Source organism: Megalopta genalis, chromosome 2, assembly GCF_051020955.1.
Source record: "Megalopta genalis isolate 19385.01 chromosome 2, iyMegGena1_principal, whole genome shotgun sequence".
In the NCBI taxonomy this organism is placed as follows: Eukaryota; Metazoa; Arthropoda; class Insecta; order Hymenoptera; family Halictidae; genus Megalopta; species Megalopta genalis.
The window spans coordinates 29759373-29774155 of NC_135014.1; the positions used below are offsets into that span (position 1 = coordinate 29759373).

At 53.8% G+C, this 14783-nt stretch overlaps 1 protein-coding gene and 1 long non-coding RNA gene across 3 annotated transcripts in view; one reads left to right on the plus strand and one right to left on the minus strand.

Annotated features, from left to right (window-relative positions):
- LOC117229887 (uncharacterized) overlaps window positions 1-14783 on the minus strand; it is a 30989-nt gene that overhangs the window by 7627 nt on the left and 8579 nt on the right. For both annotated transcript variants that reach the window (XM_033486797.2, XM_033486798.2), the window contains exon 3: window positions 185-277. In XM_033486797.2, the coding sequence (XP_033342688.2) occupies window positions 185-277 (93 nt within the window). The remainder of the gene's footprint in view (window positions 1-184; window positions 278-14783) is intronic.
- On the plus strand, window positions 2094-13891 carry LOC117229890 (uncharacterized). Its single transcript, XR_013032739.1, has 2 exons — window positions 2094-5761; window positions 7554-13891. It is a non-coding gene; the product is annotated as an uncharacterized LOC117229890 (long non-coding RNA).

Consider the following 14783-nt stretch of genomic DNA (forward strand, 5'->3'; position numbering starts at 1 on the left):
AGGCCGAATATTGTGTACGTATATCTGCGGGAGGACGGGCTGACTCTGCGCCCCGCGGGCCCGTAACCGGGCCACCGACGGATTCTATTTCGACGAGGGTCCGCTCCCGACGGAACACCACGTGCACGCGTTCGTGGCCCCTTTCCGTTCGTCGGTTTCGCTCGAGATCCGCGGGTGAACTCACCTGATCGGCCATGGCGTAACCCTCTTGATGATGATAAGGCGTCGGGTGATGAGACTGCGGCACGTTCAGCGCGAAATCGAGGTTCTCGTTTCTCTGGAAACAGATAAACGACGTTAACCGTCGCTCACGGCTGAATCATTGCCGAGAACACACCGGGGGGTGGGGTGGGGGGATAGTAGGTAGGTAGTAGAACCTCTCCGATGGTACGCGGAACGCGGAGTCGGACGGCGGCGATGGAAGGGGAACGAAACGCGCTCTTTCAATTTATTCGTCGGAGAGTTTCGATTCGTCGCGATCAAACCCCGTTCTCTGCTCCGCCATGCTCTCGTCGGCTCCTGTAGTCCGCGGAGACCGGAGCTACGTTCGCGTTTCATCCGTTCGCGCGGTTTCAACCCTCTCGGCCTTCGGGGCCTAGCACCTGGACGATCAAATTGGCGGATATTATGTATATATATATTATGCATAATATCCGCCGATTGTTTGCCTCTCTCTCTCCCTCTCTCTTCTCTCTCTCTCTCTCTCTCTGTATATATATTATTATTATTATTATTATTATTATTATACACATATATACACACACAGAGAGAGAGAGAGAGAGAAGCAAACAAAGCGCATACATTCGTCGACGAGACGCAACGTCGAACCAGAAACATTATTAGGTTCTTTACGTGCGTCTCGAGTTCGATTTGGCCGCCTCCCCTTACGTTCGTTACCGTCGCTGCCTTCCACCACCACTATCGCCGGCACCGGCACCCAGCACCCAGCACCACCACCACCGCTGGCAGCAGCAGCAGCAGCAGCACCACCACCACCACCACCGCCGCCGCCGCCGCCGACGCTCTACCCACCCTCGACCAAACGCGTAACTCGCGTTCCTCCGCGGTCATCGACCCTTTACGCTTCCCTCTAGTTTACCGGATTCGTTCGAACGAAAACGCGATCAAAATTCTTCTGTTTTCCATAGTCCGGGATCGCACCCCCTCCCCCCACTCCTCGGTGTACCGAGGTTGAAACGCGTCCCCGCGAACGAGCGTCGGTTCCTCGAAAAAACGAGGCGATACGCGGAGGACGACGCTGTCTTCGTCGGTCCCCGTGACGGTCCCCGACATCTGGAAGGCGGGCCCGCGGTCCTTGTACTCGACGCACCGATACGCCGCCGCTTCTCACGACGACGATCATTCTAAACGAACAGGTGTGCCGGAGAAGCTGCTCCTCTCTCTCTCTCTCTCTCTCTCCAGCTTTCTCTCTCTCTCTCTCCAGCTTTCCTCTCTCTCTCTCTCTTTCCAGCGAAAAATCGGCGTAGTTCTACAGAGCAAAAATCGCCGGAAATTCGTCGGAACTCAACGGAACGATCGGGAACGCTTCTCTTTACACGGTGCGTCTCTACGATCGTCCAGTCCGACGGAGTAGAACGCGAGAGAAGAGAGCAGAGCGCAACACGCTTGCTTTTTCCAGCAGAAGCAACAGCAGGCAGACGGGCCGGCGGCCGGCCGGTCGAGCAGGCAAGAAAGCGAACAGGTAGGTAGATAGGTAGATAGGTAGCAGGTAGGCAGGCTGGCGGGCAGGTAGGTAGGTAGGTAGGTTGGTGGGTAGGTAGGTAGACAGGAAGGTACGGAGAGATAGGTAGGTTGGTAGGTTGCTAGGTGGACGATCGCTGGGCGAGAGAGCATGTAACGAGTAGAGAGATTCGAGACGAGACGAAACAGAGATGCGTACGGTGTGTAACACGTATATTTTACTTGTTCGCGAATACGCGCTCGCGTGCGGCGGATAATCGTTGAAAGAATCGTCGTGGTCCCGCTTCCTCGTTCGTCCAATCCACGAGCAGCGCCTGCTGGTCCCCGCGTGGTCGCAGCAGACAATATGGCGCTTACAAATTACGAACGAGCGCTCTCGTTCGATCGAAAAAGCTCGGCTACTTGTCAGAGAGAGACCCTTCTCTCTCTCCCGCGTCGATTGTCGCAATCGACTGGTTGAAATCTCGGGGCCAGGTTTTCCTTCGGCGGCCGAGAGCAGCGAGAAAGAGAAAGAGCGTGGAAAAGAACGGGCCGCGAGCGCGAACAAGAGAGAGAAGAGAACAGAGAGAGAGAGAGAGAGAGAATAGCCGAGCAGAGATCTAATAGATATACTCGAACAGGTCTGTTACTCGATGTAAGCAACGTTAAACCTGTTCCTCGGCGCCCCACCCCCATCGCCGACACCGTCACCATCTCGCTCTCCTATCCCCACTCCGACCCGCTCTCGACCATTATCCTTTGTAATTCGCAGCTCGTTGCTCCCCTCGTTTCTCGTTGCAGTCGTTCTCAATTCCTGACGAAATTCAGTGATTCCGAAAGCGTTCACAGCGATCGGACACCACCACCACCATAAAAACACCTCTTTTCTCCATATAATATTTGTTCTCTTTCAGAGAGGCGAAAGCAAAGAAACGGTCCGACGATCGTCGTTGATCCCGTTGCATAGCGTCGAATAAAGATGTGCCTTCGGCGAAGGAATCGTTTCCTCCGACGGGACACGATTTACGCGTAAAAGGGGATTCTTCGACGTGGCGAAGGGCGTGCGAGAAGTTTCGTCGTCGGAAACTCGGTCTTTCCGAGTAGAACAGAGCCGGCCGAAACGCGCCGCGATCCGAGCAGATGGGAAGCGAAAAAGTAAAAGGGAGAGAATGTGTTCCGCTTTGAAAAATGTCATGGCGTGGCGCGGCCCGACTCCGCAGGCTTCGCGGAGCGTTCGAGAGGTGGCGCTCGACGCCACGCGTTTTACGTCGTGTGCAGATCTCGAGAGAAATTACGAGCGTCGAATGGTAACCTATCGCGATATCGTGGCGACACAGCACGGGCACGACGACGACGTACGTGTATTCGAATCGATTCGATTCGATCGACGGGTTATAATACGAAGCCTGGTTCACGGTTACGAGAGGAGAGAGAACGCGACACCGAGCGATCCGAGAAGTAAGCGTCGTTTCTTTCGTTCGACTTACCGTGCAGTCGGGTTATCGGGTAGCATGCGACGCAACGAAATCCAGGTTATCGACTCTCGAGTGCACGTGCAACCCCACAGGTACACGCTCGAACCACACTGTCGTAAGCCTGCCGATCACCAAAACTCTCCCTCGGTTTCACTAGATCCGTTCGGTGTATCGTTCCGTTTCGTTTCGTTTCACTGCGAGAACAAATCCGGAGGATATTCCTCGGTGCACGCACGGACTCGGCACGGCGAACGATTCCTCCTCGGCCGCGTACTCGGGACGCGGACTGTGGATGTTTAAGCGATGGCGTAACGCAGATTACCGCGTGTAAACACCACGCGCGAGAGACAGAACGAGACACAAGAGCACCAGACCGAACGACAGCGCGTGATCGAGTTTCGAATTGCTGCGCAACGTACACAACCGTTCGGCTCGGCTCGGCTCGATTCGATTCGAGTCGGAGTCGGGCTCGACTCGTGGCGTAACCGGTGACAGCGTGGCAAAACGACGCGCGCTCCTCGCGGCGGCCGGCGCGGGAATGATTCAAGAACCTTTGGTTCGTGGCACGCGCGGGTGGTGGGGGTAGCCGTGTCCCGCGACAGGGGAGTCGACGCGAAACACGCAGAACCAAGAGACCCGAGCACAGACCGAGCAGAACCGAACGAACAACCGACCGACCCCCTACCATCCCTAAACCAACGATACCACTGTCCAACAAATGAAGGCTTTCCAAGCAATAAGGAGGTAGCTCCGCTTTTTACACATTCTTTGTTATCTATCCGATTTCATTAACCGTCGCGCGCTTCTCGATGGCCGCGCGAAAGATCCCCCCCCCCCGCGGTTTTAATCCATATTCAATTTCGCCAATTGTGTTTTTCACTCGTAACCGTCGTATTTCGAACGAGAGCGTCTCGTTCGCTGCATGAAAAATGAATACATTTTCGTTTCAACTTTCTTGTATCTCGCGGAACCCGATCGGATCGAGAAGGAAATATTAATTTCGTGATCCGAGTAAATAATTGCGTCATCCGAGTGACGCGGCAGTCGAAGCGACGAAAGAAGGGAGTAACATACGTACTTAGTAGGTTATATTTGAAATTTCTATCACGGGTGCGAGACTCGTTACACGGCAAGGGATTAAACAACTTTATCTGAAATAGAAAATATGGCAATTTTCACTCGCTGAGCGTATGCGGGTAGAAAGGAGCGCGATGTTTCACTTGGCGTAACAAAAAAAAAAGTGCTAGTTCCAAGCAATAACTACGGTAGTTTAGCAAGAGATAGCATTACGTGTTTAATACGTTTGGCGCAATGAAAAGTCAGTTCTGTGAACGTATATCGTGCCTCAGTGTGTAATCTAATATTTCATTCTGTCATTTTAAATCTCTTTAATGCGCGCTCGCTGTATTTCTTATTTCTAACCTGATCTTATTGTCTCTCTCTCTCTCCCACGTAGTCAAGAAAGGTTATGTAATTGTCAATGTTTACTTCTCGGAATACATCTCGAATTTTTTCGCAATCCTAAAATTCATTTATTCATCTACATTCGAAGATCAGTTTTCCCTTGCTGCGTGTAACAGACATTCGCTTTCTATCCACGCTAGAAATTAGGGTTATAAGGGGTTAAGTGTCCGCCGCCAGGGCGAGTCCCCGAAGGCATGCTATCCGGGGTTATACGGTACTACAAAATGATTACACATGTATAACATGCGCGCCGGGCCGGGCAGTTTCGTCTCCGAAATTTTCTGATCGGAATTTCAAGCAATCCCCACGATCCGCCGTGGGGTCCTGAAATGCGTCACACGACGGAGCGGATATCTCCTTCGTAACGGAAACCATCGGGAAAGGTTGCAAAGAACACAGACTCTGTTTTCGATCGAGAAAATAAAATAGTTTCGCAACGGACTATCGCCAGTGATCCTCAATCGCAGCGATCCTCAATGCGCGCGCGGATCGAGGACCTAGGAAATTTCCAGCTGGCGATGTCTCGCGAGAGCTCTCGTGGCTATGGACATGACCGAAAAAAAAACGATAGTCCGGGCGACGATAGTTTCGTCGGTCGGGATGTTCTACAAATCTGTCGGGACGCAATGGCGTCCGTGTTTCGTGGCCCATATAACGACTCCGTGATTCGTGCATTCGTGTGCTCCGCGTGCATCGTACATCGTGGACGCGACGCTGAAAAAGAAAGGGGAAGACCGGCTCCTAGGAGGGGAGCAACTGGATGGTATGGTACGCCGGCCTAGGCTCTAAGGGGCTACGGGGGCGCAGGGTGAAGGGGCAGCAATTCAAAGAGGCCGGTGGCGCAACCGACAGGGGAAACAGAGCCGAGAGCTCGATTCGCGACTCGATCCGCGAGTCGTCCCGGCGTATAACATGCCGAATCGGAAACAAGTCTCTGTAATTATAGAATTAACGGACTCAAAAGAACGAGACCCTCCCTCGAGGCTCTCGGGCGAGCGGCCTGACACGGTCCACTTACCCAGAGAGAACACCCTCCTCCTTGGCCAGATCCTACAGGAACAATGTCCTTCTTTCAGCCACCGCCATTTGTTTTGCCCGATGTCTTCGACGCTGAGACATTTTACAGATCAACGATGCACTATGTACGTATGTATATGTATATACATTGTATATAGGTTATACTTGAGAAGTGTTCATTTTTTTAAATAGTTCTAAAACTAGCGAAAATATAATTTCTTAATATTTTCAGGGTTCTGTGATTTTGATTCCTTTCAAAATTTATATATTGTTCGTTCTCAAAACTTGCTCAGTTATTAACGCTATGCCGTCCGGTGGCACCATTTAGAAAAACTGTAATAACATTTTAACTATATTTCTTGGGTGTTGAAAGGCAGCAAACTAACCATAGCATCGTGCTTATTTAACTAAGAATTAAGCACGAAGATTCTTGGACGACTTATCTTAATTTCAGGAATTTATATTACCGCCATAATCGAAAACTTTTTTTGAATCTAACATTTCCAAGCTATTATGCCGGCGTCAAACGAAAGAATCATATCTAAGATCTGCGGACGGCATAGTGTTAATATAACTTTACAAATAAATAAATATATATATGACTTTCTTTTTAACTATATTTCTTGGGTGTTGAAAGGCAGCAAACTAATAACTAGAATTAAGTACAAAGATTCTTGGACGACTTATATCTTAATTTCAGGAATTTATATTACCGTCATCTTCGAAATTCTTTTTTAAATCTAACATTTCCAAGCTATTATGCCGGCGTCAAACGAAAGAATCATACCTAAGATCTGTGGACGGCATAGTGTTAATATAACTTTATAAATAAATAAATAAATATATATATGACTTTTTTTGTATACTTTTAGTATTTCGCCATTCAAATAAAACTGTTTCGACCGGCACTAAAGAAATAAAACCCGACGTACCATAAAACCGTATCCAATACAATCGAGAACTGCAAAAGGGCCTTTCAAGCAATTATACGAGAAGGTCAGGGTTGTCCGCGTCCGTAACTTTTAACATTCTCGTTGAAAATATTCCAGCCGGAGCGAAGACCCTGTCGTAAAAATCCTAAGACGTATCGATCCGTCATTTGAAATATTTTATGGTTGGGTTACTATCAATAGCACCATTGACGGAGTCCTCTGGCCGTCCATCACGCGGTTCTTGGCCAACGTTCGGTGGTGTTCTTCCATCGTGAAAGCGTCGGTTCGCAATAGAGCGTTCGGATTTTCTAATTCTCCGTTTTGATTGTGCAATTTCGGAGACAAGAGCGTCGAAAAGGACGACAAAACGGTGCGCGCGCGAGCAAGGAAGGAAAACTCGGCTCGTTTCTACGCGGCGTTTAACGCAGTATTATTATCTATCGACGCTCGGATACTCGAATATTCTAAGAAAGTAGGCCACGGCAGCGGTGGCGGTGAACAGCTAGGCTCCGGAGGGGTGGGGGGCGCGAGGCGCGCCGCACCGCGCACCTCTCCTCTCTTCTCCGCTCCTCTTCTCCTCGCTTCTCCTCTCTTCGCCGCTCCGCTCCGCACCGCGCCGCTCCTCGCCGCTCCGCGCCAGGATTACGTCGCAGTTTATAAAGAGTCATTACGTTCCCGTGAAAGGTAGCTTTAATTTCAGTGGCATTCCAATCGTATTAACGTGTATTCTCGTACATTTGTGTTCGCGGTAAACGACAATTTACTCGGGAACGTTTACTCGAACGAGGTTGTTACGCGATCCGGACAACGCGATCGCCGCTTCCATGCCTGCCACGCGAAATATGTATACCGTTTCGACGACCATGATCCGACGACCGTCGTCGTTCGTTTCGCATCGTCGTTCCTTCCCATCTTTTCCTTCTTTTCCGTCGCCCGAGCCACACCGTTCCATAATTGCCGTCTAACATTATGTATTACGTTTCAGCGTTCTCGGAGTTTTTGGAACGAGCAGCAGAATAAACATGTAGCAGCATTTCGTTTCGTGTTCGAAAGTATCCGGAGAATGTTCGGCCGGGAGAAGAGCTCGAGACGACGGTTTCTGACTCATCGGATCGTCCAAAACGCATAGGCGTCGTCACGGGGGAGAAGGCGCGTCCTCGACGCGGGCCGAATTCGTTGTTCGCCGGAACGACGACGTCGACGTCGACGACGATCGATCAAGGAGGAAACGAGGAACAGGACTACGCCGGTCGCTGGCAGGAATACGGGATATCCTGCGACGGGATATTCTTCGACGGGACCCAGAGCGAGCCGAACGGATTCGCTTGTTTTGATGGGCGATCGAGCACCGGGAACGAGCACCGGCCGGCCGTACAGAGAGACGTTTATCGTCCATTGTTTCGAGCGTTATTCGATCGCGTGCATGTTTTTGCGAGCCGCGCGCGGGCAACCGTCTGCGACGTCGTCCGATTCCAAACGGCGGCCAATTTGTTGTTTTCTCTGCCGAATGAAATTCTTCTAATTCTCTAAGGCTGTTTTCGTTTAGTTACATCGGACGCGTTGTTTAGCAACGGTTCGCGAGCTCTCTTCGAATCTCATCGGGGGAGGGGGACTGCGGAGCGGTTTGGCGCACGATGCTCTCGGCGAAAAGGTTAAACGCCTTCCATCCGAGTCGCGTCGAGAGCCGAGCTGGATCGCGTCGACCGCGTCCACCGTGCGATAAATAAGCCTCTTTAGAGTCGTTTCACTTTTGCGCGGCGAACGAGCCAAGATTACGGCGAACGAGCGTCCTTCGTCATCAGGCTAGGAAAACTTTCGAGCAATCGACGAGAGACCCCCCCCCCGTGCCGGCTGAACGGAGAGAGCTAACGGGATCGAATCTCGCGGCGTCTATGCTAATCCAGCTGAAATCTAACTAAACCCGGGGCCCGTCCGTTCGAGCCGGCGAGGACCGCGTTCGCGAACGGGCCCCGAAACCGACGGCCCCGATCCGGGCCCCCGATCGATGGAAATTACGCGCGTGGAACAGGTGGTCAGCTCGGCTGGGCCGCCCGGGCGGATTTGAGCATCGGGTTGAGTCACGAGTAATTGCCGGCGAGGGTAACCGGCTCTGGTAAAGTTTTTCGGGGATTCCGGAGGGCGGCGACGGGCAGCCTGGATTTGCTCGGATCGGTCGAAACGGAGAAATCGTCGAGATAACGGTGAAACGGCTGGGCCCCCGGCTGCTATTTCGGACCTTGAGTCTACGGATTATCGTCCGTAAAAAGCAACGTAATTTCGTGAGCAGTCCCTCGATAATGAGGCGCGCCGGTCTGAATGAAGTTATTCCGTGCCAGGTATATACGGAGGCGCAATAAAGTCGACGCGAAGGAACGGCGATTACTTATGACTCAACCAAATAGTTGTTCCGAGCCGTGGAATGGGGAACGGCGAGCGGCGGCGCGAGGGGGAGCAAGGTGGAGGAGTAGTCGAAGGGCAAGACAGCCGGACAAACGGCCGACCGACGACCGGATACCCGGTCCGGGTACGGGTCCACGCTTGCCAACCGTCCCGTCAACGTACCCGACCAGTTTGCCGGCCCGGGAACGAGCCACGCGAACCGCACAAAATCGCGCGAGTCTCTCGCGGCACGAGAACCAAATCCGTGCAACGAAAACCGAACGAACCACCCTAAAACTGATTCAGAGCCCGGTCCGACAACACGAATCGGATTCGACGCGAGAACGAGACGTCGATACCGTTCCCCCCCTCCTCTATCCCTTCTCCCGGTCTCTGTCTGTCTATCTCGCTCTCTCTCTCTCTCTTTCTCTCTCCCTCTCTTTCTCTCTCTCTCTCTCTCTCCCACTCGTTTCAGACTCCATTAACGGAGCTTTTCAACATCTTGAACAAATGTTGATTTTACAAATTTCTTTGGACGAACGTTTGCACAGCTGATAATAGCCAGAGGCTTATCGGCGAAACAACAGTTTTCTCTTTTCCTCGCCGACGAAACGTCCCTTTATTTTCTCGTGTTTGCACTTTCGCGTTTCACCGACTCCGCGCCTCTCCTCTCTCGCCTCTCCTCTCTCGCCACTCGTCTGTCTTCACCCCTGCTCTCCCCCGGGCCCCTCGGTCGCCCATCGCTGCGCCCCCTCGCCTCCCCTCGCCCAGGCCAGACGAATCGCGCAACTCGCTAAACCGATTCGTTTTTATCTCGCGCGCGTCGATTCTCATTATCGTCGACGGTCTCCTAAACCGGTTTTACTTATTACGCGAGCGTTCGCTTATCTCTTGTAGATCTCTTATTACCGGTGACGGTAAGCGAGCGTTTCTTTGTAGCCGTGATGCCCCCCTCCTCCACGTTCTCCTCCACCTCCTGCTCCTCCGCCACCTCCTCCTCCTCCTCCACCCCTCCTCCTCCTCCTCCTCCACCTCCTCTGGTTTCGCCGTTCCCACCCCGATGTTGTTTCACGATCATGCGAACGCTTTCGAGCGATTTCGGCGGAGCGCGGTCGTGTTCGCGCGACCGGGACCGAGCGTTGAACACCGAGGGAAAGGGTCGTGCGACCGCGTGATCTCTTGACCGTAGGAAATTCTTCGGATAAACGAGCTTTTCGCGTTACAACCAAGAAGGGAGCAACAAGTGTGAATCTTGTCTACCCTACGGATCGGACCGTTCTTAGCTTTCCTCCCTGCTTTCCTATACTACCACCGCCGGCGTCCCATCCAGCCGCCGCCGCCACTACCACCACCGCCGCCTTCGCCGCCCGGCTCGCGTCTCCTACCCTTCCCCGCTCCGCGCCTCCACCGCCCCTCGTCCTTCTTTCGCCCTGTCCTCTTCCGCCCCTCGTGTTCCACCTCGATGAATCGTGCGCGCGATACGTGCTAAATTGCATCGTTTTTCGACGGCTCCGCCGCGGCGACTCCTCCGACTAATCGGGACGATCGTCCACGGGAATCGTAGCGTCTCGGGACGCGTCTTCTCGCGCTGGCGTTTATAAAATGTAACAAAAAAATGTGCCGGTTCTCACGTTTGGCGCGCGCACGACGACGGCAATCGTGATCTCGAAGAGAAAGCGTCGCCGCCCGGCGCGGTGCTGTCCCTCGATTTTGAGAAACGGTCCCCGTCGTTACGGTTTTCGGAGCGATCGTGCGATTCCAAGCGGTAAGAAATCGCCAGCGCCGGCAACGCTCCGCAAACGCGCGAGATACCGTAACACTAAAATGCTTATTCACCGATACGGAATGAATAATGCGCTGCTAGGCGAAATACGTCGGGACATAAATATTGTATCTAGAACGCTATATATTACCTGTATCGAATACATTATCTAGCTGGTTCTCTGTTCTCCGTTCAGCTGGTTCGTATCTGATTGAGATCGTTGCCATGGGAATGCGCGTACGCGATACGATGCGATGCGATGCGATGCGATCCGATCCCCCGATCCTGTCCGAGTCGATCCGATCGTGCGGGAGACGATGCGATTTCAACGATCGTTCTCTCTCTCTCTCTCTCTCTCTCTCTCTCGCGCGCGCGCGCTCTCTCTCTCTGTCTCTGGCGCTCTCTCTCTTGCGCTCACGCTCTCTCACTCGCTCTCTCTCTCTAGCGCTCTCTCACTCGCGCTCTCTCTCTCACGCTCTCTCTCTCTCTCTCTCTCTCTCGCTCTCTCAATTTCTCGATTTCGCTCGAGCCATCGCCTCGATTTTCGCGAAAAGAAATTAACCGCGCGCGGTCCGTCGTAAGCAAACTTTATCGCTGTCTGGACAACGTCGTCGATCCGTCACCGTCGCGAACGATCGCCGGTCGTTTCCGTCGATTTTTTCGTTCGAATTTCGGTGTCGTATTACACGCGGAACGCAGCGAACGTCTCTTGTCACCGGGATTTCGATCGTTCCGCGAGGCCTTATTATAGAAGCTACAAGATAGAGCCCCCCCCCCCCCCGGGTTTGTTCGCGGATCCCGGGCAATTGTTAGCGTAATAGGAGCACGAACGAGAAAGCGCGTTTCGTAACTTTCTACGAGCACCGGCGGTTTCGTAATTTCGGTAATTTTCAAATCGGACGTCCGGGAACCGAGTTTCTCGTTTCGACCGGTTTTACGCAGCCGATGCGTGCAGAGAAGAGAGAGAGAGAGAGAGAGGGAGAGAGAGAGAGAGAGAGAGAGAGAGAGAGTGAAAAGATAGCCGGCACGGAAAACGGACAGCGATTTGGAAAACGCGGCGGGCGCCTGTGCTCCTCGAGGAGTCGTCGAATCGGTGCGCGCCGAGAACGCACTTGTTCCATTGCGGATGCAATTTTCAACGGCGTCCACGTTCCTTTTGTCGATCGATCTCGCGAACAGAGAGACCGAGCAAGAGAGACCGAGAACTAGAGAGCGAGAAAGAGAGAGAGAGCGCGAGCGAACGAGCGGAAGAGAGAGAGAGAGAGAGAGGCTGCTGCGACTGTGTCGGGGTGGGGCGCGAGGAAACGTAATCATTTGCAATCCCGCGTAGAACCGCTTTGAAACTCCACGAAGGAATTTATTAAAGTTTGACTAAGTCGCTTTACAAAGTTTCACCGGTGCACCGAGGCATCGTGGCATCGAGGCAGCGGAGCGGGAACGGTGCACGGGCTTGCGAGAGAGCTTGCTTGGGAGAGAGGGTTCGACGGGGGGAGAGAAAGAGCGATAGAGAGAGAGAGAGAGAGAGAGAGAGAGGGAGAGAGAAGAGGGCCTGTGTGCCTCCTCGGACGGGGGTTGCGAGGGGGTTGCGCCACGCGAGAGGGAGAACGAGGAGGAACGGCGGAACGAGGAAACGGAGGGGAATCCTCTCGAAGAAGCGGGACGAGCCGCCGAAGGTGGCGAAGGTGGAGGTTCGTTCTCGAACCGGGCGGGGGAACGCCGAACGAGATGGCAGGGGCGCGGGGGAGGGGGGCGAAGACGGGAAACGAGCAGGAGGAGCAGCGCGAGGAGGTGGAGGAGGAGGAGGAGGAGAAGGAGGCGAGGGTGGTGAGGGTAGAAGAGGCATTGGCGTACGCGAAACGACGAAACGGCGAAGGGAGGCGAACGAGGTGAAGCGGCCGAGGATGGAGGGACGGACGCGGATAGACGGGACGTTGTGTAGCGGGTGGTGGGTGACGGGTGATGGGTGGTGGGTGGTAGGTGACGGCCGGAGGGCGGAGGACGGAGGACCGAGGGTGGCGCAGGGTGGAGGGTGCGAGGGCGGCCGAGTGCTCCGCGGTGGAGAGAGGCGGCCGGCGCTGCGCGGCGCGGTGCGGTGCGGTGCGGCGCGGCGCGGCGAGGAGGGAGGGAGAGCGGGGGACCGCGGGGACGGGGAACCATGGAAAGAGGAAAGAGGGAAAGGGGGAACGTGGAATGAGGAAGGGGCAAAGTTACTTTCCCAGAGAAATAAAAGTTAATGGAGTTCCCTACCTCCTCGCCCCTCGTACTTCCATCGTCTTTTTCTTCTCTCCATCTCTTCGCCCCGTCGTACAACTTTCACGAAAGTTATTATATCTTAATTTACTATTGAGCATTATCTGAAAATTTCTCCTACGTTTCCGTTTCGATGCGACGGAACGCATCGGGGCAGATACAAAGAAACGCGGCTACGTCTCGTTATCTTTTTCTCTGCGCGCGGATTCCGTGGAAACCGAACTGACGCGCGTTTTCGACGACGAGAGTGATGCTTCGCGGCGATGATCAGCTCTCTTCGGCCGGCACAACGGGCGAAAAAAAGGGGTGTTCGATCGGCGTCGCACGCATGCACGCGGACAGCACGCGGACGCGTTCCCGATCTTGTCCGCGACGTCTATCGCGCGCGGATAAGACCCATTCTATACGTATAGTATAATACTTGACTGTACTTTTAGCCTCGTCTTTGTACCAGGCGCGCGCGCACACACCGGCGCGCGCCACATTTACGGGGCACACGTACGCTCCGCGCACACGTACACGCCGCGATATATAACGTATAATAGTATAGACGTAAATATGTATACGCGCATACACCGATCGCTCCGCTCCATTCCATTCCATTCCATTCCATTCCATTCCACTCCACTCCACTCTCCCTCATTTTCTTTGGCCGTTTCCCACCTCCTTTTTTTTTTCATTCCCGTTCCCATTTCATATTCCCGGTTCCGTCCTCTTTCCTCTTTCCTCTTCCCCCTTTCCGCTTCCCCCCGCCTCGCGGCACGGCGCTGCGCGGCGCGGAGCGGAGCGGTGCGGAGCGTTCCGTCTCCCGAGTCGCCCCTTCCCGCGCTTTGATTTACAGCCATAAGTTGTAATATTTGCGCCACTATTGTATGGTAATACGCATAGCAAAAAATATGTTAATGGTTGCCATAAAGAAGATATACAGCGTACATATGTATTCTATTTCGCGGTATGTACTTCACTGGCATGGACGTCGCTGCGCACAGGCCCCGCCGCCCCGCGGCCCCCTCCGTGTACCGCCTTCGTTTTCTTCTCGAGCAACTTTTTCATTCCGCTCGTCTTTTCGACTCTCCGTCGCCACCGCCGCCCCCGCGCCGCGCGGTCCGTTCGCTCGCGATCGCGCGATACCTCGTCGTAATTGCTCGACGAATCGCGGAAACCTCGCGACTCCGCTCGAGCGGACCCGGCCCCGGGGGGGAGGTAGGAGACGCGCCGCGGGGGGAGATCGACGAGCGAGAAAAACGACGGTCAATCTCCTCGTAGATCAAATCCAATTTTCTCGGATATCGACGGCCGCGCGTTATATCGCGACCCCTCCGCCCCGCTGTCGCAGCGTCATTCACAGCGACACCGAGAGCCATCGTTCGAAACGCCGGCGTTCGAGCACCGCGACCGTATCCTCCGCGAAGGTATCGAGAGACCTCGTCCTTCCTCGCGCCCTCTGCTCCTTCCCCCGCCCCCCTCTGCGCCCCGCGTCCCCGCCCCCGCCCTCCGCCGCGCCGCCCTACCCCATAACTCGAACAATTCCAATAGTCGTTAATCTGTCGGAAACTTTTGGAAAACTTGCCGTTATTGCAGGTACAAGGGCGGGACTGTGCAAGTCGGATCAGCGGAAAAGTAAAAAGCGGACGAGGACGAGGGGCGAGCGGAGGGCAGAGAACGGGATACAGTAATGTCTCCCTTACTGACGCTGAGATTGTTCGCGAAAATTGGACAATTTGCGAAGAGGAGATGCTTGTAGCTCGTTTTTTATAGTTATTGATCATTCGTAAGTATAGAAACGAACCGCAAGGCTCGAATAATCGTGTCCCTCCTTCCCAA